Source organism: Euleptes europaea, chromosome 6 (genome assembly GCF_029931775.1).
Source record: "Euleptes europaea isolate rEulEur1 chromosome 6, rEulEur1.hap1, whole genome shotgun sequence".
Classification (NCBI taxonomy): domain Eukaryota; kingdom Metazoa; phylum Chordata; class Lepidosauria; order Squamata; family Sphaerodactylidae; genus Euleptes; species Euleptes europaea.
Window position 1 is genome coordinate 1,698,938 of NC_079317.1, and position 23,730 is coordinate 1,722,667.

General features: G+C 46.5%; 1 protein-coding gene across 1 annotated transcript in view; it reads left to right on the top strand.

The window, feature by feature from the left end:
• Positions 1-23,212, top strand: part of TOGARAM1 (TOG array regulator of axonemal microtubules 1) — a 44,357-nt gene extending 21,145 nt beyond the window's left edge. Inside the window, exons 8-20 of the mRNA XM_056851078.1 lie at positions 4,110-4,199; positions 4,572-4,750; positions 5,864-6,020; positions 8,633-8,786; positions 9,640-9,745; positions 13,258-13,493; positions 15,450-15,608; positions 17,543-17,669; positions 18,632-18,750; positions 19,153-19,342; positions 20,261-20,480; positions 21,435-21,521; positions 22,959-23,212. Of these exons, the coding sequence (XP_056707056.1) occupies positions 4,110-4,199; positions 4,572-4,750; positions 5,864-6,020; positions 8,633-8,786; positions 9,640-9,745; positions 13,258-13,493; positions 15,450-15,608; positions 17,543-17,669; positions 18,632-18,750; positions 19,153-19,342; positions 20,261-20,480; positions 21,435-21,521; positions 22,959-23,212 (2,078 nt within the window). The remainder of the gene's footprint in view (positions 1-4,109; positions 4,200-4,571; positions 4,751-5,863; positions 6,021-8,632; positions 8,787-9,639; positions 9,746-13,257; positions 13,494-15,449; positions 15,609-17,542; positions 17,670-18,631; positions 18,751-19,152; positions 19,343-20,260; positions 20,481-21,434; positions 21,522-22,958) is intronic.
• Positions 23,213-23,730: the final 518 nt, after the last annotated feature.

The window sequence follows — 23,730 nt, forward strand, 5'->3', positions numbered from 1 at the left end:
TTCCACTGGGAGCAGGGCTGATGTTTGGAAACTTCTGGAAAATAAGGGGATAATAGGGACTTTCACTGGCAGGTCACTACAAAGTGCCGTTGAGCGGTACCAGCCCTGTGAGTGGTTTGTATCTGCAGCATTCAGGGACCAGTTTAGGAGCGTGGCGCCCCAGGAGCTTTCTTGGCGATCCTCATGGGAGTCTTTGCTGTGGGCTTTGTTTCCCAGGGACCATGTTTCGTGACAAGGCGGCGTCCAGTGTGAGCGGTCAGTGTCTGAGCTACAGGAATGGATCAGGAGATTATGAGGATGACAGACAGAAGGCCATGACACCCGTCACCTTGAAAGGGCAGAACAAAGAGTACCAAAGGCACAGTAAATCCACAAAAGGTGAGTGAAGTTGTTAATGTCCTAGAATGGAGGACAGAAAGGGAGCCAGAGATGGAGAGTGGATTTCTGCACATTGTCTGAATTGAGGCCTCCTTCCACTCTTCTCTTACCCTGCTTGCTGTGTGCGTTGCAGTTGGCCCTTCTGTGCTAGGCTTCTCTCCTCCAGAACGGCATGTCCTTCTTAAAAATATAAGCCCTGCTGGATCAGACCAGTGAGGGTCCATCTAGTCCAGAATCCAGTCTCACACAGTGGCCAACCAGTTCCTCTGGAGGGTCAGCAGCACAGCATAGAGGGCAAGTACTTCCCCTGATGTTGCCTCCTGGTGCTGGGATTCAGAGGTTTACTGCCTCTGAACCTAGAGGTTCGCATCTAATTGATTGATTAAAAGCAACGAAAGCCTCGCCCTCCAAAGTCCTAGTAAGTACAAAGATCCTCTCTGCATTACCATTTGAAAATCAAGTGAAACTTAAAGAAATTAAATAAGGACCTAACCTCCCACCTAAACATTCTATATTTGAACTTATGTAAAATTTGTAGAAAAGCGGCGGGGAAGCTTTTTAAAAGACTGCCCGGAGATAGACTAAACAAAAAGCTTCCGAATTGACATACTAACCTCCAATGAAATGCAGCAAAAATTGGGAGAAGAAGGAGGAAATCCCACCTCTTTGTAATGGCTTCCAAAAGGAAAATCATCTGACTACGATACTACACAGAGTTACTCTTATTGGCTGTGGACAAGGAACTCCGGCTGCAAGACGAGACCCCTGGACCAGAAGTGCTCCTCCCTGTGCAGCAGGCAAATACAACCGATTACTAAGGGCATAGAAAGGGGGAGATAGAAGGTCTGAGGTACTTCCTGCTTCCTGTCCTAGAGGCCAACCTAGAGCATCCTTAAACTCTATGGTATGCAAAACTTTTAAACCTGATTTTTACAAAATCTATGAAGCTAATTCTTGCAAAATCGAAGCGAAATAGGTGGGAGGCTAAATGGTAATCGGATCATCGGAAGATTAACTGGATTGGAATTGCTCGACTGAACCGCTGCTTTATTTGTATCAGCTCTGCTAGTTTGCATGTCTGCACCAAGACAAAGATCAGGATCATTGCATAGCCCAGCATTATCTAAGCTTAGCACAGATATTGCAATGGGTAAACAAGATAAAAAAATGCAAGATCTTTTGGCCAAGCAAACTGAGACTTTTACAAAACTGATGGAAAAACAGATGGCACAACAAACAGCTGCTAGTTGGAAAAATGGACAGTGTGCAAAAGATGTCCAAGAGATGAAGACACAGATGACTACACTGCAATCTGATATGAAGGCAATGGACACTTCTATTAGAAAAATGACTGAGGAACAAAAAGAAGTGAGGAAAAAAGTAGAAATCCATGAAAAACAATTGGACAAACTGCAATTTCAAGAGGAATCTACTAAAGACCAGCTGGCTATGATGGACTTGAAAGTCAGAGAGCCTAATCTTCGCATAAGAAATTTACCTGAAGATTGTGGTGCCACCAGAGAATCCCTAATAAAAGAACTAGCATTGTTATTCCACGTAGAAGAACAAGAACTGGATAAAGCCATCAACAGAATTTACAGAATGCCCTTGCCTCCGAATCTAAAAAGCCAAAGCAAGAGATGTAATGATATCTTTCTATGATATTAGAATGAAAGATATAATGTTGCAATACCATTACAAAGACCCAATAATTTTGGAAGGTAATCCACTAATTTTATTAAAGGACATTCCAAGACACCTCATGATGAAGTGGGCAGTATTTAAAGATTTTACAACAACTTTGCGGAAGAGTGGAATAAAATACAGGTGGCTGTTACCACAAGGACTGACCTTTACCTACAAGGAAGTGAAATTCACTATAACGACCCAAGAAGATGTTGGGAAATTCTTGAGGAAGTACAGGAGGGAATTAGTGGGAGCAACACCGGAACAGCAGTATGACTCTAGCCATGAGGAAGAAGAGAACTCATCAAAAGGAGCGACAGGTGGATTTTAAAATTTAATATACTGACACTATGGCTAAAGTTATATCGTGGAATGTGAATGGACTAAATGAAAAAGTGAAAGGACGGATTTTTAAATTTTTACAACAACAAAGATACTCTCTGATCTGTTTGCAGGAAACACATATTGCCAAAAAAGACAAGAAATATCTTGAAAGGAAATCCTTGGGGGAATCTTTTATTGTCTCGTCAAAGACTTAAGACTAAGGGATTAGTTTATTATGCACACTCTTCATTATCACCTGAATTTGTATACAAAGATGAAGAGAGCAGGATACTAATAATAAGACTTGAATCTTGAGCAAAAAAACTTTGGTGATAGGGATCTATGCACCAAAAGAAGGTAAAGCACAATTTTACCAGCAATTGCATGATATTTTACAGCAGCATGCGCAAGAACAAATATTGCTTCTGGGAGACTTTAATGGAGTTATTGATTGTGCGAAAGATAAAAAACCGAAGGCCAAAGATGAAAAAGAAGGCTCCTTACCCAAGACTTTTTTTCAACTTGCAGAGGAATTTAAACTACAAGACATTTGGAGAACACTCAATACCACATCGAAAGAATTTACTTTTTATTCCGCTAGGCATGACTCACACTCTCGGATTGATATGATTTGGGCAAGTAAATCAATATTTACACAACTACGAAAAGTACAAATACTTCCAAGGACTTTTTCAGATCATAACCCGGTCTCTTTTGAGTGGAATAATAGACAAGCTTTTAGATGGAGGTTAAATGATAGACTCCTACGAGATGATAATATTAAAAAAGAAATACATCAGCTACTAAGGGATTTTTTTGAGATTAATCTAAATGGAGAGATTAGCTTGAATATTGTTTGGGATGCCTTTAAAGCTGTACTCAGAGGTTTTATGATACAGAAAAATACTGCCTGGTAGAGAAAACAATTACAGCAAACAAATGAAATACTTTGGGAATTGCAAAATCTTGAACAACATCTCATTTCTGAACAAGATGAAGACAAAAAGATTGATATCGTTCAGAAAACCAAGATGGTGAAGCATCAACTTAATTTACTAGTTATGGAAGAAATGAACAAAAATCTGAAATACATGAAGCAGAGACATTTTGAACATGTAAACTTCTTGCTAGTCAATTGAGAGATTCCAGGCAAAAGAAGATAATAAGTAAAATACAAATTATTTTTGAATTTCAGATCAACCCCCCCCCACCTTTTTTGGTTGTCAAGTCACAGCCAACTTATGGCAACCCTGTAGGGTTTTCAAGGCAATAGACGTTCAGAGGTGGTTTGCCATTGCCTGCCAATGCGTAGCAGCTCAGGTGTTCCTTGTTGGTCTCCCATCCAAATACTAACCAGGGCCGATCCTGATAGTTTCCAAGATCTGACAAAAGTGGGCTATCCTGGGCTATCCAAGTCAGGGCCAGATCAAATCCTAGGTTATGCTATTTTTGTAATTTTCCATAATTGCATTGGTAGGGCAGTGCCATGAACGAGAGCCATACCCCCACCCCCCGAGATGTCTGTCAAAGGATAGCCTGAAATTCTTAATTTCAGACCGAGATGCTGCCAAAAGTTCCCTGGCACTTCCTGAAATTTGAGCATCCAAAGAAAGCCGTGTAGACGAATGGTTCTGACAGATGTCCTGGGGCCCATTCTCGTTTGAAAGGCAGTCTAGAACGACAACTAATAATGCATTGGTTTGTCTTGTTAGGATTTGCAGGGCCTTCCTCGAGTTTGCATCAGCTGGATAGTCTAGACTTCATCTCAACGAGTGCCTTGGCGGATGACTCCGTAGTAATTGTTGGGAAAGGTACAACTTGTACTGATTCTGTGTGATTTTTCCCTCCCTCCCTCACCTTTGTTTTTGTGGAAGGGCAGATTAGATAAAGTAGCACAAACATTCTCCTCATTTGGCAGAGAATATTAAATGCTGCAGCTGTTTAACCATATTGCAAATGGATATCTCTCCTTTGAAATCCAACTGGAGCACCCCAACTAGTGCCAGAGGAAAGCCCCAGGGAAGCATCCATGCTATTGATGATGGCGCTGTCCTGCCTCAAAAAGAAATGCTGCTTATTTTTCAGTGCGTGCTGACCTGTGATTTTTTAAAACAAATAATTGCTTGTTCGCACGAGCATTAGTTGGCACATACACAACAATCCAGTAATCTGTGTGTTTTCAGGAGTGTTTGGAAGCCCACCTTTGGCTTCGCTCAGCTGTGGCCAGTCGCTGATATTCCCCATGGAGAATGGAGATGCGCCTTCTGTCAAAGCGAGCGTGGAGCCTCTTTCAGGGATTTATGGGAGAGCTGTCCCACAGCAGGCCTCCGCACCTTACCTTGACATGGACGTTGAAAGAGATGTAAGAAAGGCTGGTGGCTTGTAAGAAATGTGAGACGTGCGGAAGGAAGGCTGTGGTTGGTGTGGTCCAGCATCACAAGGAAATTTGGAGGCTTGTTGCAGTTTCTGTGCTCGGGGGGGTGCTTTTTCTGCAATGTATCAGATCACTGAATTTGGGGACTTGGTCCAAAGGCAGCATAGATTGCTGGATGCAAGCCTTTGTCTCGTCCTGTGATGGTTTTGCACGTGGCCTGAAAGAATATGATAGGCTCAGCCCCTGAGAGTGAGTGATGCCCTGTGTGTATTGTGGCCCCTGTGACAATTTATATATTTAATTTGTTTAAAACATTTATTAGCCACCTTTCCAAAAACCAAAGTAGTCAAATGCAGTCCTAAATAAAATTTTCTTCAACTGCCTCCTGAAGATCGACAGTGAGGGGGGCAAGGCACACCTCTCTGGGGAGGGTGTTCCATAATGGTGGGGCTGCCACCGGAAAGGCCCTCTCTTGTGTGCCCGCTCAATGAGCTTCTCTGATTGGTTGGACACTCAGGAGAGCCTCTCCCTGCGATCTTAATTCCCCCGGCAGGAAGGCATGGGCAACGAAGGTCCTTCAGATACCCTGGTCCCAAGCCATTGTAGGGCTTTAAAGGACCAAACCAACACCTTGACTTGGGTTCAAGAGTGGATCGGTGGCAGGGAGGGGTAAGTCCAGCTAGTTAAAAATCCGCGCCTGCATTTTGACTTGTGTTGGCCACCCCTTTCTATGGGCTAGATCAGGACTCTTTGGTGGCAACAGAAAGCTGAACTTGGTCTCCCTTCAGGCTCAAATGTCTGCAGAGCAGCCACTTTAAGCTCCTCTGCAGCTATTTATCTCTCAGTTGGGCATCACCCAAAGGTGCCGGTGGCACCCTTCGCTGTGCCCTGGCCGTTAATAAAGTGAAAGAAAGCCCGTTAGGCGTCTGTTTATTTCTTGAGACATCAGCTAATAAAGGGGCCATGAATGCATTGTCTAAAACTCTTGCATTAAGGCGCGTTCTTGTACAAAGATGGGAGAAATGATGGCCGGAGGGAAAGAGGATCCGGTGCTTTGTGTATTATTTCTTCTATGAATATCCACTCCCCTGTTCTGTGCAGGTGAAAGTGGCCCTGTCCAAATCTGCTCGGGAGAAAATGAGGCAAAAGAAGAAAGAAGAAAAAGAGCATCAGGAAGTTGGAAGTCTTGAAAGAAACGAGCCGAGCCCTTGGGAGCTCTTAAAGCAAAATGACTCTGAAAAGATGGCGTCAGAAACTAGTAATCTATGTTTTATTTTTCCGTTTAAAGATAACTGTTTATGTGGCTTCCCAAGATTATGAAGACACAGGCTTAGGTTCCAGAGAGGGATCCTTATGTCTGATGGGGTGCTAGCTTAGTTTCCCCCCTTTTCACTGCCTTCATGAAGGATATATCTGGAATCCTAGTCCTGAAATCTTCTTTCAAAGTTAGTATTGCTACACAAACCGTGGAACACCTTTCCCATATTCAAACGCTCCTCTCTTTTTTTGTGCCGTTCAGTATTTCTGATATTCTGATGTATTATTATTTGCCTTTGATTTCTGGAGATTAAAACAAACACCAAGGAGTCCTTAAGTAGTTATGGAGATGTTCCAGTAACTGGCGTGGTGTAGTGGTTAAGAGCAGTGGTTTGGAGCGGTGGACTCTGATCTGGAGAACCGGGTATGATTCCCCAGTCCTCCACATGAGCGGTGGAGGCTGATCTGGTGAACCGGGTTTGTTTCCCCGCTCCTACACACGAAGCCAGCGGGGTGACCTTGGGCTAGTCACAGCTCTCTCCGCCCCACTTACTTCACAGGGTGTCTGTTGTGGGGAGGGGAAGGGAAGGTGATTGTAAGTCGCTTTGATTCTTCCTTATGTGGTAGAGAAAGTCGGCATATAAAAACCAACTCTTCTGACCACGGCTGGTTCTTTGCCCTTAGGAAACACATCCTTTACTCCTGTGTTGAAGAGAACCTCAAGTGTGAAACGAACGCAGCCCGCAGTCCTTGGAGAATCAGGTAATGCTTTGCAACGTAGCCAAGGGCTGTGCATATAATTGCAGAGGGCTAGCCCCTAGAGCAGCGATTCCCCAGTGTTTTTGAGGCCGCGGGTACTTTTGGAATTCTTCTGACCCAGCTTGGTGGGCACGGCCACCGAATGGCTGCAGCAGCTCAGCGAAAAACAACTGAAGAAAAGGGAGGGAGGGGAAACAGCCTAAACTTTAGGGGAAACCAAAGATGTTGGGCTAAACACCACCTAATAAAACAACAAACAAATCTATTTTTATTATGTATTGTGCATGATTGTATTTAAAAAACCCAGGGCCTAAAAAAAAACAGGCTTCTTAAAAAGCTCAAACATAGTTACAAATACTACCAGCACATACACAGTTGATGTTAGTACATAAAATGACCAAAATCTGACCAAACACATTTCGGCCTTTTAGAGGCCTTCCTTAGTGGTCATACATAACACAATTTTACAATACACATCCTGACATATACACAAACGTTGTACAAGGTAAAAAAAATACAAGCCTTTTATTGAACACTTGAAGCTGCCTTATACTGAATCAGACCCCCCTTGGTCCATCAAAGTCAGTATTGTCTACTCTGACTGGCAGCGGCTCTCCAGGGTCTCAGGTAGGGGTCTTTCGCATCACCTACTTGCCTGGCTCCCTTTAACTGGAGATGCCGGGGATTGAACCCGGGACCTTCTGCATGCCAAGCAGATGGTCTACTGCTGAGCCACGGCCCCTCCCTACTCTGTGTGGCTTTATGTAAAAATGGTTAGTCCGTGTGTCTTAAAACATGGCTCATGGCTCAAACCTTGTATATGGTGTCCACCGTTTCAGGATGCGTATGACATCTTCAAATATTTGAGTATATGCCAGGATGTGTATTGTAAAATTGTGTTATGTATGACCACTGAGGAAGCCCTATAAAAGGCCGAAACAGGTCTGGTCAGATTTTGGTCATTTTATGTACTAACATCAGTATGTGTTAGTAATATTTAGACTATGTTTGAGCTTTTTAGGAAGCCTGCTTTTTAGGTCCGATGTTTTTAAATACAATTGTGCACAAGACATAATAAAAATAGATTTATTTGTTTTATTAGGTAGTAGTTTAGCTCAACCCCTTTAGTTTCCCCTGCTGCAGCTTACCTTCAATCCCACAGTGAAGATCCTTGTGGTGTGATGGCGGCTGCTGCCAAAGCAACATTTTTAAAAAAAATCTGCACAGCCAGTCATAAGCCTTGCTCAACAAAATCGCCACCTTGCCCCACCCACTTTCTACAAGACACTTGGTGGGACCTATGGCTCCCACGGGCACCACTTCCTGAGACCCTGGAGATCCGCTGCTGGTCTGAGTAGACAGTATTGAACACATAAAACTGCCTTATACTGAATCAGACCTTCGGTCCATCAAAGTCAGTATTGTCTACTCAGACTGGCAGTGGCTGTCCAGGGTCTCAGGCCAGACGTCTTTCACATCACCTACCTACCTAGTCCCTTTAACTGGAGATGCTGGGGGCTGAACCTGGGACCTTCTGCATGCCAAGCAGAGGCTCTACCACTGAGCCACGGCCCCTCCCCACTTTGACTTTGATGGACCTTGATGGACTGATTCAGTATAAGGCAGCTTCATGTGTTCACGTTGAGTGATGGGCTGTGTCGGGGACCCCCAAACAGCCATAGACTTTAGCATGTAACTCTAATGTTGGGGGTTGGAGCTTTCCCAGTGACCTGGTGGTGTGGCAGAATCCCCTCCCCCCCACCCCAAATCCGGCCACAAAACCACACCAGCTTCCTCACGCCATGTGGAAGTTCCCTAGTCGTTACGGGTTCAAGCTGAGCGGTGACCTCACAGGTGACATATCTCCAGGTCCGCGGATGCCGTTCAGGGACGGGACGCTGCTGATCACGCGCAGCACAGAGATCCTGGGGCCCATGGAGCTGAGGCCTTTCTCCAAGCCGGAAGCGGCTCTTTCAGAAGCATTGCAGTATCTCGCTGATGACGATTGGTATGTGCCTGGCGCAGAGCGCTCTCTTTTCATCCTTCCAAGGTTTCTGTTAGAGCCAAAAGAGAAACAGTACTTCCCACCCTGAGCATCTGGACTGGGGGGGAAGAAGACACACTTGTTTTTAATAGCTAGATTTGAGTCTCCTGGCACCTTAAGAGACTGGCAAGGTTTTCAGGGTACGAGGTTTCAAGAGTCAAAGCTCCCTTTGGTCAGATGCTTATGTGGAAAAGGGAAGATCTGAGAGTATCTGATGAAGGAAGCTTGGACCCTTAAAAGCTTACACCCTAAAAATCTTACTGGTTTCTACAGTTCTCTTGGGTTTGAATCTTGCTCTTCATAGACCAGAGTTCTGGCTCTTGAAAGTTCATGCATCGAAAGTCTTGTTCGTCTCTAAGGTTCCGCTGAACTCAGATCTGGCCATTTCGCTGCAGGCCTACCGGTGAGCCTCTGAGCCTATCTTCATTTTTAATATAATGTTAGGTAAAGGTTGTCCCCTGTGCAAGCACTGGGTCATTCCTGACCCAAGGGGTGACATCACATCCCAACATTTACTAGGCAGACTTTGTTTACGGGGTGGTTTGCCATTGCGTTCCCCAGTCGTCTACACTTTACCCCCAGCAAGCTGGGTAGTCATTTTAGGAAGGCTGAGTCAACCTTGATCCGACTTCCATCAGCATCAAACTCAGGTCGTGAGCAGAGCTTTTGACCGCAGTACTCAATATAGCGTTAGCAGGCATCATTTTGAAACTTTTTTGGGCTTTTGAGGGTTTTGAAAATTTAAATCTGGGTCTCCACGGGGGATGGGGCTGGCCTGGCGCTCTCTCACCTGGGTGGCTTTGTGTTACATTTGCAGGGAGAAGAAGATGGAAGGCCTGAACACGGTCCGATGCCTGTCTGCCTACCACCCTGATGCACTGACCGCAAAGCTCCACGAGACCAGCCTGGCTGTCATTCAGGAGGTGAAAATCAGTTGCCGCAAATGATGGCTGCAGGGTTTCAATGGCAGCATCTGGCTCTCTGGCGTCGCCCCAGTTCTTCCCACCTGGCACCTGCGTTTCAGCACATTTCTGCCCTCCCCTTCAGCCCTGTCTTAGGAGTTTTTTGCCATTCGCAAACTGCTGTTTCCCCAGTTGTTCTGTGAGCCCCTCAGGCAGCCTACAGTTGTGCTTAATATTCCCGGAAGCAATGTCAGTTGGTGTTTTGCTTGGCCGCCTTTTCATGATGAATGTGAATTATTTGCATGTTGACTGTGTGAGCTCAGCTAAAAGACTAATTTTTTGGTTTTGTGGCTGATCTTTCCTGAGGAGAGCTGTCTGTAACTGGCTGGCACCTGGCTGGCCACGGTGTGAACAGACTGCTGGACTTGATGGGCCTTGGTCTGATCCAGCAGGGCCTTTCTTGTGTTCTTAACTCAGTCCCTCTGGTCTCAGCCATGTGTTCTTCCAAGTTGGTAAGGGTAGGGTCATAGTTCAGAGAGGAAGCCAAACACAGTGAGCTGTATCCAGTGAACTCTGCTTGTGGGACAGAACTTTTCCTCCTTCTCCTTCCTGCTGCGGCTCCCTTTGTCCCTTGAAATGCCATTTTCAGGGTTCAGGGGTGCCAATTGGGGGTTACCGTGGGAGCGGGGAATAAGCAAAAAAATCCCTCCAAAGTTGGCGACAATCCACTGGGATCTCCTTCTGCGTAAACGCAGGGTTGTCTTGAACGTGGCCAGTCTTCTAGAGTTGGCTTTGGTGGAAGAAAAGGGACTGCAGATCTCAGTGGCCCCTTCAGCAGCTCTTGGGAGCCTGAGTTGTCCCGTGTGGAGTGAAGTGGGCTGAAAACCAAGTAAAATTCCATGCCAAGTAAACAGGCTGCTCTATTATTTTCACTTTTTTATTTTTTAAAAATATATCTAATCCCCCCGTCCTCCAACTTTTTCAGAACTTCCTAAATGTTCCAGTTTGGAAAATCCTCAAAGTGAGAACACTTTATACCCAAACGGCATATGTCAGAGAATATCAGATTTCTGGTTAATGCAAGAGAACTGGTAAAACGTAGAAAAGAAAAATTTATTTTTGTCGATGCAGAGAAAGCCTTTGATAATATCTTGTGGAAATTTATAAATCAAGTAATTTATAGCATAAGCAAAGAAGGCAATCTCTCCCACTGGATCTCCAGCATATATACAGATCAACATGCTAAGCTACTAATAAATGGAACATTAACAAAAGATATAAAAATAGAGAAAGGGACTAGACAAGGATGTCCTCTATCTCCACTGTTATTTAATTTAACGCTAGAAATATTAGCAAATAAAATTAGAACGAATCAGAAAATAGTCGGCTTACAAACGCAAGGAGAGGAATTTAAAATAAGAGCAAATGCAGACGACGTTTTGTTAACAATCGCACATCCAGAAACCGGTATTAAAGAACTCATGAATGATATCCAAGTATACGGAGAACTGGCGGGTTATAAACTTAATAAAACCAAAACAAAAATATTTCTGGAACATACTACTAAAGTAGAAGAATCAAATATAACTGCTCTTTCAGGATGCACAATATCAACTAAACCAATATAATATCTAGGAATATTCTTCCCAAAAGAGAATCAAGAGTTGTTTGCGTCTAATTATCAAACGGTGTGGAATAAGATCGAACGTGACTTACAAATTTGGACTAAATTAAAAGTTTCTTGGTTGGGTAAAATAGCTATAGTTAAAATGAATGTTCTCCCAAGATTAAACTTTCTGTTCCAAATGATTCCTATTAAAATTTCAGATAAGATATTAACATCCTGGCAACGAAAACTCAATCAATTTGTATGGGACAAAAAACGTCCACGAATAAAATTTAAAATAATGACGGTTGAAAAGAAAAGAGGGGGAATGTCGCTTCCAAATTTAACAATATACCACCGAGCGGCAACCTTGGTATGGCTTAAAGACTGGATCATGCAGACCAATGAAAGAAGCATTAAATTGGAACTGGCTAGCCTACAATGCGGAGCACACTATCTGCTATGGGGGAAGAATTGGAAGAAAAGCCTAGAAGAAATTGGGGGTCACCCAGTTATAGAAAACATGGTGACAGTGTGGCAAAAACTTAAACCAAGACTAAGTTCCAATGGATCCTTATTGATGGCACCCTTTAATGTCTTCGGCTCGGTAAGTGACAGGAAAAACTATGGGACAATACAATATCAGGACTTGGTGAAAACAGACGGTACATCGAAAACACTAGTTGAGATACAATATAGTCATCCGCAGATGCCATGGCTAACTTATCATCAGTTAGTTTCAAGATTCAAGGAAGACTGTTTAATTCGGGGAGTACTGAAAATGAAAACAATTTGAGCAGATGATATGCAAACCAGCTCAACATTTACTAGGTAAAATTTATAAACTACTGGTGATATGACACAGAAGACGAACAAGTGATGTCGTGCCAAATTAAATGGATGGAGAATTTGAATGAGACCATAACGATTGATGAATGGGAACAACTATTTCGTAAGAATCTCAAATTCACGCTATGTCAAGGGATCCGGGAAAATTGGTTGAAAATGCTACATAGGTGGTACATTACGCCAAGTGATATTCAAAATATGAACAACCTGACATCTGGCCTATGTTGGAAATGTTGTAAAACTAGGGGCACTTTCTATCACTGCTGGTGGACATGCGACTTAGTTCAGAAATTTTGGAAGGAGATACACAAGAACTTAGAAGACATTATTGGTCAAAGTATATCATATGACCCCAAATTATTTCTATTAAGTAAAACTCCGGATAATATTGACAAAGACCAACAGAATATGCTGAAATATTTAATCACAGCGGCAAGAGTAGTATTAGCATCTCTATGGAAAACAAACAGAATCCCCACCATAGAGATCTGGTTGGATAAATCCTATGAATATATAACAATGGCACAACTGACTGAAACTTTACAAAGGAATAATCAAAAACAAAATAGAGATAAATGGACACCTTTCTATGATTATATTGCAATTAAAAAATAAAAATTAGATTCCAAGAGCCACAGTAGATTCAAGGTGTGGCTTAAATTCACCCTACTAGAAAATAACAGTATTAATAAAAGGTGCAAGGGGGTAATACAAGATGCTACACCGCTAAATATTATTTTAATAATTTATTGCTGTTTTTGTTCTTTTCTTTTTCCTCCCCATCCGTTTTTCCTTTTGTACCCCTATTTATTGTTGAAAATCAATAAAAATATTATATATAAAAAAAAGTGAGAACAGCTAGATTCGAGTCCTGTAGCAGCCTAGAGACCAACAAGATTTTCAATATGTGAGCTTTCAAGCATCAAAGCTCCCCTCATCTGATTGGAAACTCTTGCTAGCCACTGGGCTGCCCCTGGACTCGAATCTAGCTGTTCTACTGCAGACCAATAGGGCTACCCTCCAAAACTCTCAAAGGGAGGAGAAGTCCTTTGCTGATGCGAGTCTTTCCTGTGTGCAGGTGAAGAATTTGCGCTCTGTTGTTTCACGAGCTGCCGTCATTTGTTTGGGAGACTTGTTCAACCACCTGAAAAGGAGCATGGATCAGGAGCTGGATGGTACGGTCAAAGTCCTTTTGCACAAGGCCGGGGAGTCGAACAGCTTCATCAGGGAAGATGTCGAGAAAGCGCTGAAGGCAATGGTGAACAACGTCACGCCGGCCCGCGCTCTCGCTTCGTTGATCAACGGAGGCCAAAGGTAATGCTCCGAAGGGCTTTTTGGCACTTCTTCAACCGGGCAGGTTGAGCTGGCAAACAAATCCAGAGCAAAGGGTAGGTTAAGCCGCTTTTTAGATTAGCTCCGAGTATTCTGCAGGGAGCACTTTTAATTTCTGACGGGGGCACTGTCTAATTGCAAATGGCACTGAAATAAATCTGCCTTGCCCAGGGCTGCCAGGCCGCCAGTCAGCTGGCCAGCGGGTGGGGGACTTGCTGGCAGTGGGGGGAGGCCTAGGCCGGCATTGTGGTGACATCACTTCCGGTGTGCACTGGAAGTGGCATAACATTGCTCAGTGGCACAGGACACTCTTGTATTTGGCAAAAACTCTGTGGTAAAAAAGGCTTCTGCCATAGAGTTTTTGCCTAAATCCCCTGTTGCTGGCAATGTGGTTGATGTCGCTGCCGGAAGTGACGCCGTCACGTTGCCGGTGGTAACAGCCTAGGCCTCGTCTTGCTGCCCACTCCTTGCTGGTTGCCGGAAGGGACCTGGTACCCCTAGCCCTACCCCAAAGCTCTGATGTGAGCAAGCTTTATTTCCTTGGATGCTTCTACAATATCCAAGGAGCAGGCCTATCATATGAGGCGCTGTGGAACACAGGCAGGACAATGCTGCTGCAGTCATCTTGTTTGTGGGCTTCCTAGAGGCACCTGGTTGGCCCCTGTGTGAACAGACTGCTGGACTTGGTGGACCTTGGTCTGATCCAGCAGGGCTTTTTCTTATGTACCTTCCTTTTTAAGGGGAATTCCCCAGTCTGCATTATCTGTTATGACTAATCCCCCTCACGCCATATTTAGTGTTTGTGGGAGTGCACGTGAACACTGCTTATGCAAGTAATGAATTTTATCTCCATTTTCAAGCCAACTATAGCAAATAGCTTACAGGCAAGTTTTTGTGCAGGCCTCTTTGAGGTGCGGCTAGGCTTACTCTACGAGCCTCTCTGGCTCATTTTTCTAGCTGTCTGTGCATTTTTGTCTCTCTTTTCCTCCGAGGAGCTAAGAGCAGCACACATTACTGTCCTTTGCCCATTTTATTCTCACAACAACCCTGCGAGGTAGGCTAGGCTGAGAGCATGTGGCTGGCCCAGGATCACCCAGCAAGCTTCCATGGCAGAGTTGGGATTTGAACTTGGGTCTTCCAGATGCTAGTCTGACCCTCTTAACCACTACATCACACTGGCCTGTCTTCAGAGAATTTGCTGCAAGTTTCAGAGAGACTCCTTTACTTTTCTGAGTGTGTTTTCCACACTCACACAGCTTTCCTTCTGCAAGTGACCTGACCCAGTGGCCTCACGTCAAAACTGTAACCGCCCGCTGAAAGCTGAGTCTGACTTCTCCCATTGTCGTTGCCAGCGTGGTATAGTGGTTAGGAGTGGTGGACTCTAATCTGGTGAACTGGGTTGGTTTCCCCGCTCCTCCACATAAAGCCTTCTGGAAGGCCTCGGGCTAGTCACAGCTCTCCAAGAACGTTCTCAGCCACATCTACCTCACAAGGTGCTTGTTGTGGGGAGGGGAAGGGAAGGAGATCGTAAGCCAGTTTAAGACTCCTTAAAATTTAGAGAAAATCGGGGTATAAAAACCAATTCTTCTTTAGATGACACAACTGGCCCCTGTTCCCTTGGGGACATTTTGGGGGGTCTCACTGCATCCGATTTTGGTGCCTTTGCTGCATTGCGCCTCATCAAGACATTGGGTGCTCTGGGTGAGGCTGGTTCATCAGAGGAGGGGGCCAGGCTGACTGGTGGGCGGTCCGACCTTGCTCTTGGCTGAGCCGGATCCTTTGACTTCTGTGCTGCGGCTCTGTGCCACATGAGTCCTCCAGGCGTTATCAGCAGTTTTCGCGTGCATGTGAGGAGCAAAAGAATGCTTTCGGGGTCGTCGTAACAAGTCAAGGCAATTGTGAGCTCTCCTCCTGAGGATTTCTTGTTTTCCTTGCCAGCCACTTGAACACAGCCGTGAGAAGGTGCGCAGCCCAGCATCTGTCGGATGTCGTAGAGCACATGGGACCGGGGCGCATTTTGTCCGGGATTAAGGACGTCACAGACAAGGTTTTGTCTGCTGTAGCCAAATTTGTTCAGGATGGCTCACAGGAAACAAGGTCAGGCAATACAGAGCGAGGGAGGGTTGGTGTTTGGAATTCGGAGGGAGCGGAGGGCAGTTTGGGATCCTGAGAACTTCAGCTGTTATGGAAACCTGATTTCAGAGGGTTGCTGTGTTGGTCTGCAATAGAACAGCTCAATTCGAGTCCGGAAGCACCTTAGAGACCAGCAAGATTTTCAGGGTGTGAGCTTTCGAGTGTGAAAGGGAGACAAGACTCCAACAGAGCTTTGACCCTCGGAAGCTCATAGCCCCATAATCTGGTTGGTCTACAAGGTGCTAGCTATGGAAACAGAAGTTTCTAGTTGAGGAAATGTGAATGCGGAGTGGCAGAAACAGTGAAAAGGTACAAATTGCCTTAATAAAAACTCTGTATGAACATTACAGGTAGATCTCTGGCTCAAAATACTGTTCTGTTGGAGAGGCCTCGTCACGTGGTTGCTTCTCTGCATCTTCCACTAATGTTGCTCTTGAAACTGTTTGCACATTTAAAACTCCAAAGTTTTGCTGGGGGCAGAACGTCCTGGCTGGTTTGTAGGGAAATCTTGCAGGGTTTTTTGTTTGTTTGTTTGTTTTGTTCCTTGGGTCATTCCAGCAGCAAGTGAGCAAGTTCTGCCTTCTGCATTTCAGTGTTGCAGCTCAAATCAGCTGACTGCTGACAGAAGACACGTTCCCCTTTCTACAGCAGTCTTTTCCAGGCCTTGGAAAGATTGGCCCTGGAGTTGCAGGACCCATGTAGACAAACAGCTCTCTCTCTCTCTTACAATTTCACCTCTGCAGCCTTTCTGGCAATTTGCTCGCGTGGTTCCTGCGTCTCCAGGAATAATATTTCAGGGGCTCAAATGGGGCTGGTTGGGAGGAGAGGAATGTGGGGAAAATCCTCGTGCTTTCCTTTGACAGTCGGCTGGATCCTGGCCTGTGTTTGTTGAAAATCTGAGTCCTGATCTGCCACAGTTGGGTGAACACTGATCAGCAAGGAAGAGCACACACAAGGAAGCACTCATGGCACTCACAAACAAAGAAGAGGGGAGGAGCTGTGGCTCAGTGGCAGAGCATCTGCTTGAAATGCAGACGGTCCCAGGTTCAATTGCCGGCATCTCCAGTTAAAGGGACCAGGCAAGTAGGTGATGTGAAAGACCTCTGCCTGGAGAGCCACTGCAGGTCTGAGTAGACTATACTGACTTTGGTGGACCAAGGGTCTGATTCAGTATAAGGCAGCTTCATATGTTCACACTCAGTAATCTGACTTAAAGTGAATTAAAATGGTTTGCTTAGCATAACGTAAACAACAAGCAAATGAAAGAGGTGAATAAATGAAACATACATTAAGAAAGACAAATGGGACATGTGGACAATGCAAATAAATCACTAGAATGACTTCATAGCAGTCGGATATCTAGCTGCCTACCCTCCTCCTTGCATAACACCCATCTAGTTAAAAGCAAAGCTGAGTTCCAGGCCTTTCATATTTTTGACTGACAGGCCGGACCGCACAGTGTGAAGTGGTCTTTCAAGAACCCTGGCCCAAAGCTGTCTAGATAAGAACCACAACTTTGCATTGTGTCTGGAAAGATATGGGCAGCCTGTGCAGATCTTTCAGCACTGTGGGGATTCCCCAGCAGGGTGAGATGATCCCTGGATCTCTCTCCTGACTGTAGCCTGGCTGTGGCATTTTGGACCAACTGGAATTTCTGGGCTGTGTTTAAAAGCAGCCCCACATTAGAGGAATTCAACCCGGATGAAATCAGAGGGCGGTTCCCCATGGCCACATTGTCTTTTGGAGGGGAGTAAAGATGGCTGGTGTCTTCAAAGGAAAACCCCCTCCTATGGTCTACATTTCTGTATTCAGAGAGCTGAATGCAGCTGTGAGAATCTGGCCTGGCATGCGTGCACTCCATCGGTCTTCATGAGTGTGTTCATTTGTGGTGGTTGTAGGTACTATGGCCGGAAGATGCTCTTCACCTTGATGACACATGCGGACTTTGAGAGAATGCTTGAAAAGTACATCCTGCCGAAGGACTTGCCTTATGTTAAAGAGACTGTCGGAAGTCTGAGGCAGAAGGTATAGCGTGAAGCTCTCCTGGAATATGACACCTGAAACATAACATGTATTGGTTGGTGGGTCGGGTTTTGAGAATGGCCTTGACAGTTGAGAATGATCTGCTGCTGAGGGGCCGTGGCTTAGTGGAAGTGCCTCTGCTTGGCTTGCAGAAGGACCCAAACAGGGTGGATTTCATTTAGATCAAATCGATTTAAATCTCTTGTCAATGACAGTGCATTCCTAAGGAGAGTTACTCCAGTCTAAGCCCATTCATTTCAATGAGTTTAGACTGGAGTAACGCTTCTCAGGAATGAACTGTAAGATTAGTTATGTTCTTAAGACTAGATTTTTCACAATTTAAATCACTAGTCAGACAATATTTAAATCATGGTTTTCTACATAAACAGCACTTCTCATGATGTTGCTTCATTCAGGCCACCTGGCCTTGAATTTCTTTGTTGCGGTGTTTGCATTTTGTACACATGCTTGCCTTACCCATAGGTAGAGGAACCTCATTAAAATATTCCCAAACTGGGTCTCTTTTACGGCTTGCTGCCGTTATAGGTTTTCTCTTCCAGGGAGAGAGTAATTGTCAGTATGAGAAACTCAGGCTATTCACTGAAAGATCCCAAGACTTGTGGCGTGTTCTGCTCAAATGGTTCCACTTTCATTTTTATTGCTTGCCCCTCCCTACTCACACTTAGCTCCTTGTGCAGATCTGTTCCACTCCAAACAATCTTTTATTAGTTAAACTTTTTGAAACTTAGGCTTAAGGGGTAAGGGGGTTGATTCTGTGTACAATAGATTTGCAAAGGAGCAATGGGATTAAGGTCTTTTAAAATCTTTAAATAGATTTTTCTTCAAAAAGCATTTTATTAAAAAAAATCTGATTAAAATTTTTTAAATCGGAATTTTCATTTTAAAAAATCATTGATTTTTTTATTCACCCTGGGCCCGAATAAACTCTTTGGATGTCCCCACAGGGCCTGGGAGAGATGCCGATCGTCACACCCTCGGCCAAAGGCAGGCGTTTGCACACCAGCACCACGGACAGTTCGAGATCAGCCTCCCTGTCACGGGACACGCTCAGTGCTGGCGACAGGTATTGATTATTTTTTATGTTGTTGAAGCCCTGGCCTGGGTGGCCCAGACTTGCCTGCTTTTGTCTGTTGTAGGGTGGAGAAGGGAAGGAGATTGTAAGCCGGTCTGATTCTGCCTTAAGTGGTAGAGAAAGTCGGCATATAAAACCAACTCTTCTTCCTCTTCTTCTTGCACATGAGCGACGGAGGCTAATCTGGTGAACCGGGTCGGTTTCCCCACTCCTCCACATGGAGCCAGCTGGGTGACCTTGGACTAGTCACGGCTCTCTTAGAGCTCTCTCAGCCCCACCTACCTCCACAAGGTGTCTATTGTGGGGAGGGAAGGTGATTGTAAGTCAGTTTGAGTCTCCCTTAAGTGGTAGAGAAAGTCGGCATATAAAACCCAACTTCTTCTTTCTCAACAGAGAGATGAGGGAAATCTGTGAAATGACCCGGAAACTGGGTCCCCGAAACGCCTTGGAAAGCGCGGAATACGTGAAGGTCATCACAGCTTCACTGAACGCCAAGGACTTCCGGGAGAGGATCGGTGCAATCAGGCAGTTGTTAGCAGACACAGAGAGCAACCAAGACCTTGTGGTGGCCAACATCGTAAAGGTAATGGCAGGTAGAAACATCCACATGAGAAAGGGCAGGAAGCCCAGAGGGTGAGAAAACTACCCCTGTGAATGAAGGGCAGGCAACAGAAAGGAAGGGAGGCTGCCCGAGGATGAAGAAGAAGGCCGTGGCTAGAGGAGTCAGAGGCCAGCGCAGCCTGGTGGTAGAACCGGGGTGGGCAGAGTGTGGCTAGCCAGGAAGTGGCCTTGCCTTGAGTCAGGGGATTGGTCCAGCAAGCCAGTGCTGTGGCTGACACCAGTGCTCCAGACTGTGAGGCAGAGGAGATAAGGGGCATTGAACAGACCCCTCCCCCCACCATCACCACAAAAGGGTGTGCTGCCTATTCCCCCCGCCCCAACATGGGCTTCTCAGGGGCTGTGTCCCGGCCCTCTCACAGCCAAGCTAAAAGTCAGGTCCTCAGATGAATAAGCACAGTCAGAAAAGATGCTTCCCCTCTGCCTCACTGCGCAGCATGGAGCCAACTCTACCTTTCCCTCTGCCTCTCCAAACCAGATTGGGAGCGGGGCGGGGGGGTTGCCTTGGCTGGCAAGCCAGTGGCGGGCTCAGCAGCAGCAGGCACGCCAGCCTAGATCCAGGTGGTAGGGGAAGATAGCTGCCACAGCATACTACCTGGCCCGATCAGGACTGTGGAGTGGCTGCCTCGGCTTGTGAGCCCACAGCAGGCTTACTAGCCCAGATCGAGAGTAGGGGGCGGCTGCCTCAGCTGGCTTGCGGGCTGGATAAGAGCTCTCAAGAGGCTGCATCCGCACCCCCCCCCCGGGCCTTATGTTTGACACCCTTGCCTTAGCTGATAGGCCACGGGGTATGATTACAGTGTAGAAACAGGGATGGAGGAAGGAGTTCGCTTCCATGAGGAAACAGGATTCCAACTCTTGCGGCCATGTGCCCTTCGTCCAGATCTTCGACGCTTTCAAGTCCCGCTTGCACGACTCCAACAGCAAAGTCAACCAGGTGGCCCTGGAGACCATGCGCCAGCTGATCCCCCTGCTGAAGGAGAAGCTCTCCCCGGTCATCAACATGCTCATCCCAGCCTTGGTGGACAACAACCTGAACTCCAAAAACCCGGGCATCTACGCTGCGGCCACCGGCGTCATCCAGGCCCTCTGCCAGCATTTAGGTACGGGGCTGTTTTCAGCTGCCTGCCGAGCTCCCTGAAATGGTTTTTGCCAAAGTACAGTTCTGTAAAAAGAGAATCTGTCAAGGCTTTTCCGGTTACTTGCCGGGGAGTCGCCGTGGCTCAGGGGTTGAGCATCTGCTTGGCATGTAGAAGGTCCCAGGTTCAATCCCCAGAATCTCCAGTTAAAAGGACCAGGCAGTAGATGATGGGAAAGACTTCCATCTGAGGCCCTGGAGAGCCTCTGCCAGTCTGAGTAGACAAGACTGACTTTGATGGACAGATGGTGTGACTCAGTATAAGGCAACCTCATGTGTGTCCTTCAGCAAATATTTTCTCTGTCAGAGGAGGTCACTGGATTCAGTCTATTCCTGTTTGAGGATTAAATAACTCTTGTGTTTCTGGGCTGGTAGGAATTCTGCCCTTCACAGAGTTGGATCCTGTGGATTTGTTCCATTAACAGCAATGCTTCCATCCACTGCTAGTGGAATGGGTTCATGGATCTAACCCATAAATTAGTGCAGGTTTCTCACCCTTTTTAGGGCCAGGTGGGCTTGTAGTTGAGCTTGCGGGCAGGACCCGGGTTGGGATGTGTGTCTCCCCACCCCCCCGCCTCCCAGTTTCTGTGGACTTTTGTGAACTGTAGTGGTTGGTCTGGGGGTCCATCTTATAGGGGCCCTTCTTTTAATTAGCCCAGCCTTCGTTAACCGTTCAATACAGAATGTTGGAGAATCAGTGGACAGGAGGATAAGAAAAGCCCGACAGAAAACAGAAGTGGCATTCGGGGAGGAGGGAAGTTAACCTGGGTGATGTGGGGAGGAATGCCATGTTGGAGTCCGTCTAGCAGTCTTGTGATTTAGGGGGCCGCAGAACCACAAATGGTTTGCCCCGTCCTGAAGCAAACGGAAGGACTACCCATTCAGTTGGGGTCTCTGTCCTATCTTCCTCTGCATCTAGACAATTACCTGCTTCTCCAGCCATTCTGCACAAAAGCCCAGTTCCTGAGTGGAAAAGCCAAACAAGATGTCACTGAAATACTAGCCGGTAAGTCCGAAACACGCCCCACAGACCCTTCCTCCTCTGCAAAGCTGATTCACCCTTTCCCATATGGTCCCTTGGTGGGGGGGGGGTGCACTTGCGCGCTTAAGCTTCTTGCTAAAGCAGTGGCAGCCCAGACCCCATTGTGGAGCTCTGCCATTCCGGGCACATGTGCTGGGCAATGAGGAATGTGGCTACCACCCTGAACGCCTGGGGCTGGTATGACTAGATTAAAGTCTAGTCTGCTAATGTCCGTTCAGAAGCGAACTTTGGGGAGTGTTTCTAGCTCCGGTTACAGAGCTTGGAATGCGAATGAGAAACAGAATCCTTTTCCCCAGTCTTGGTGCAGGGGAGGGGAATCCTGGTGAGTGAAAAGGCACATGCTGTGCCCAGCAGAAGGGGCAAGTACCTATTTGCAAAAAGGAAATATGGGTAGCCGTGTTAGTCGGTCTGTAGCAGTAGCAAAGAGCAAGTTTCCTGAAGCGCCTTGAAGACATAACACAATTTCTGGCAGGGTATGAGCTTTTGGGAGCTGGAAAAGTGAGCCATGAGTCACAAAAGCTCCTACCCAGCCAGAAAATTTGTTAGTCTTTAAGGTGCTGCAGGACTCCTGCTCTTTTCTACTACGAGAAGGAAAGGGAGAGTCTTGGCAAGGGGGGGGTGGGGGAGTCAGTTGGCAGCCGTCTTGCGTACCTCATCAAAGGGGTTTTCAGAAACAGGAGTCTGGGGCTTCATTAGCAGAAATGTTAACGCAACAATCATTTGTGTGTCAGTGCACCATAATTCATGAGAGATTGTGATCAGCGGTTGGGGTCTAGGCAAAGGGGAGAGGCTGCTCTTTCTCTGAAACTGCCCGTTTGCTGGTGAGACTGGAGGAACCAGGGTGGGACAGAGCCCAGCCCGACCACTCCTCAGTGGTTTTTGTGTGCCAAAGGTAGCTGTGAGCTCGTTTTGGGGCCCCAGGTGACTGGTACGGAAGAGCTAGTCTCTCCTCCAAAATGGAGGGGGAGAGGCTGACGCCCCTCTAGCAGTCACACAATTGATTTATTGTATTTAAAAAGTCTCCCACCTTTCTGCCCTTCCAAGTCCCACCAAGGTGGTTCGGCTGCTAGTAGTGTCTGCCTGAGGAGAAGCTTCCTCTCTCTGTCCCTGCTCCAGCTCTTTGAACATGCCATGTGGCAGGATGGCATGAGGACAGCGTTCCTGTTCACTCCAGGACATTCATGTACATTTACCTGTAGGAATATTTATCCTGCTTTTCTTCCATGGAGTTCAGGGCAGCGCACGCCAGTCTCTCCTCCGTTTAACCCTCAATAACAACCCTGCCAAGTAGTATAGGCTGCGAGTCTGCCTGGCCCAAGGTTGCCCATCGCGTGTTCATGGCAGAGTAAGACTTTGCACCATTCACCTCCCCCCCTCCCCCGGTTCTTTTCTTGATTCCAGAGCTCGTCGTCGATTTGTACCCCCGGAAGCCTCACGCCGTGGAGCAGAAAGTCCTGGTGGTTTTGTGGCATCTCTTGGGCAACATGACCAACAGCGGCTCCTTGCCTGGAGCCAGCGGGAACATCCGGACAGCTGCCGCTAAATTGTCCAAAGCACTTTTTGCACAGATGGGCCAGAACCTGCTGCTCCAGGCCGCTTCCCAGCCCCCGCACATCAAAAGGACCTTGGAGGAATTCCTCGACCAGGCGACCTGAGGGGGACTCAGCGGGGGCCGGCTCGGAGACGGGGTTTGTTACAGGCGACTGGACTGGGTTTACGTGGGGTTGAGCGAAGCCGTCTCAGTAGGGGTTTTTTTTTGCGGTGCCTGTGTTGCTCACGCGGAAGCGGACTCAGGAGTTGCCATTCTGAACGACCGGCCGAGGAGAGCTTGAGCGTCCCCGTCAAAGTCCTGCACCTCGACCCAAATCAGTATGGTTCTTGCAGCGCCTTCTCTTCCCTAGTGCTGGCGGCGGACGTCTCAGGAGGCAAAGTCCAGCCCTGCTTGTTTGCACTCTTCCCGGTACTCTGTGGCACGGTGCCCTGCGCATAACTAACGGAGATGAAATGTTAAAATAGGAGTAGTTTTAATCACAAAATCATGTTATGACACGTCCTCTTATGTAGCCTTAATGTGGAAACACAAAAAATCCTCGAGACACGCATATGACGAACAGGGTTCTGTGTGACATATGTGAACAAAGATGTCTTTTCCGTTCAGTCCCCTCCTCACGAC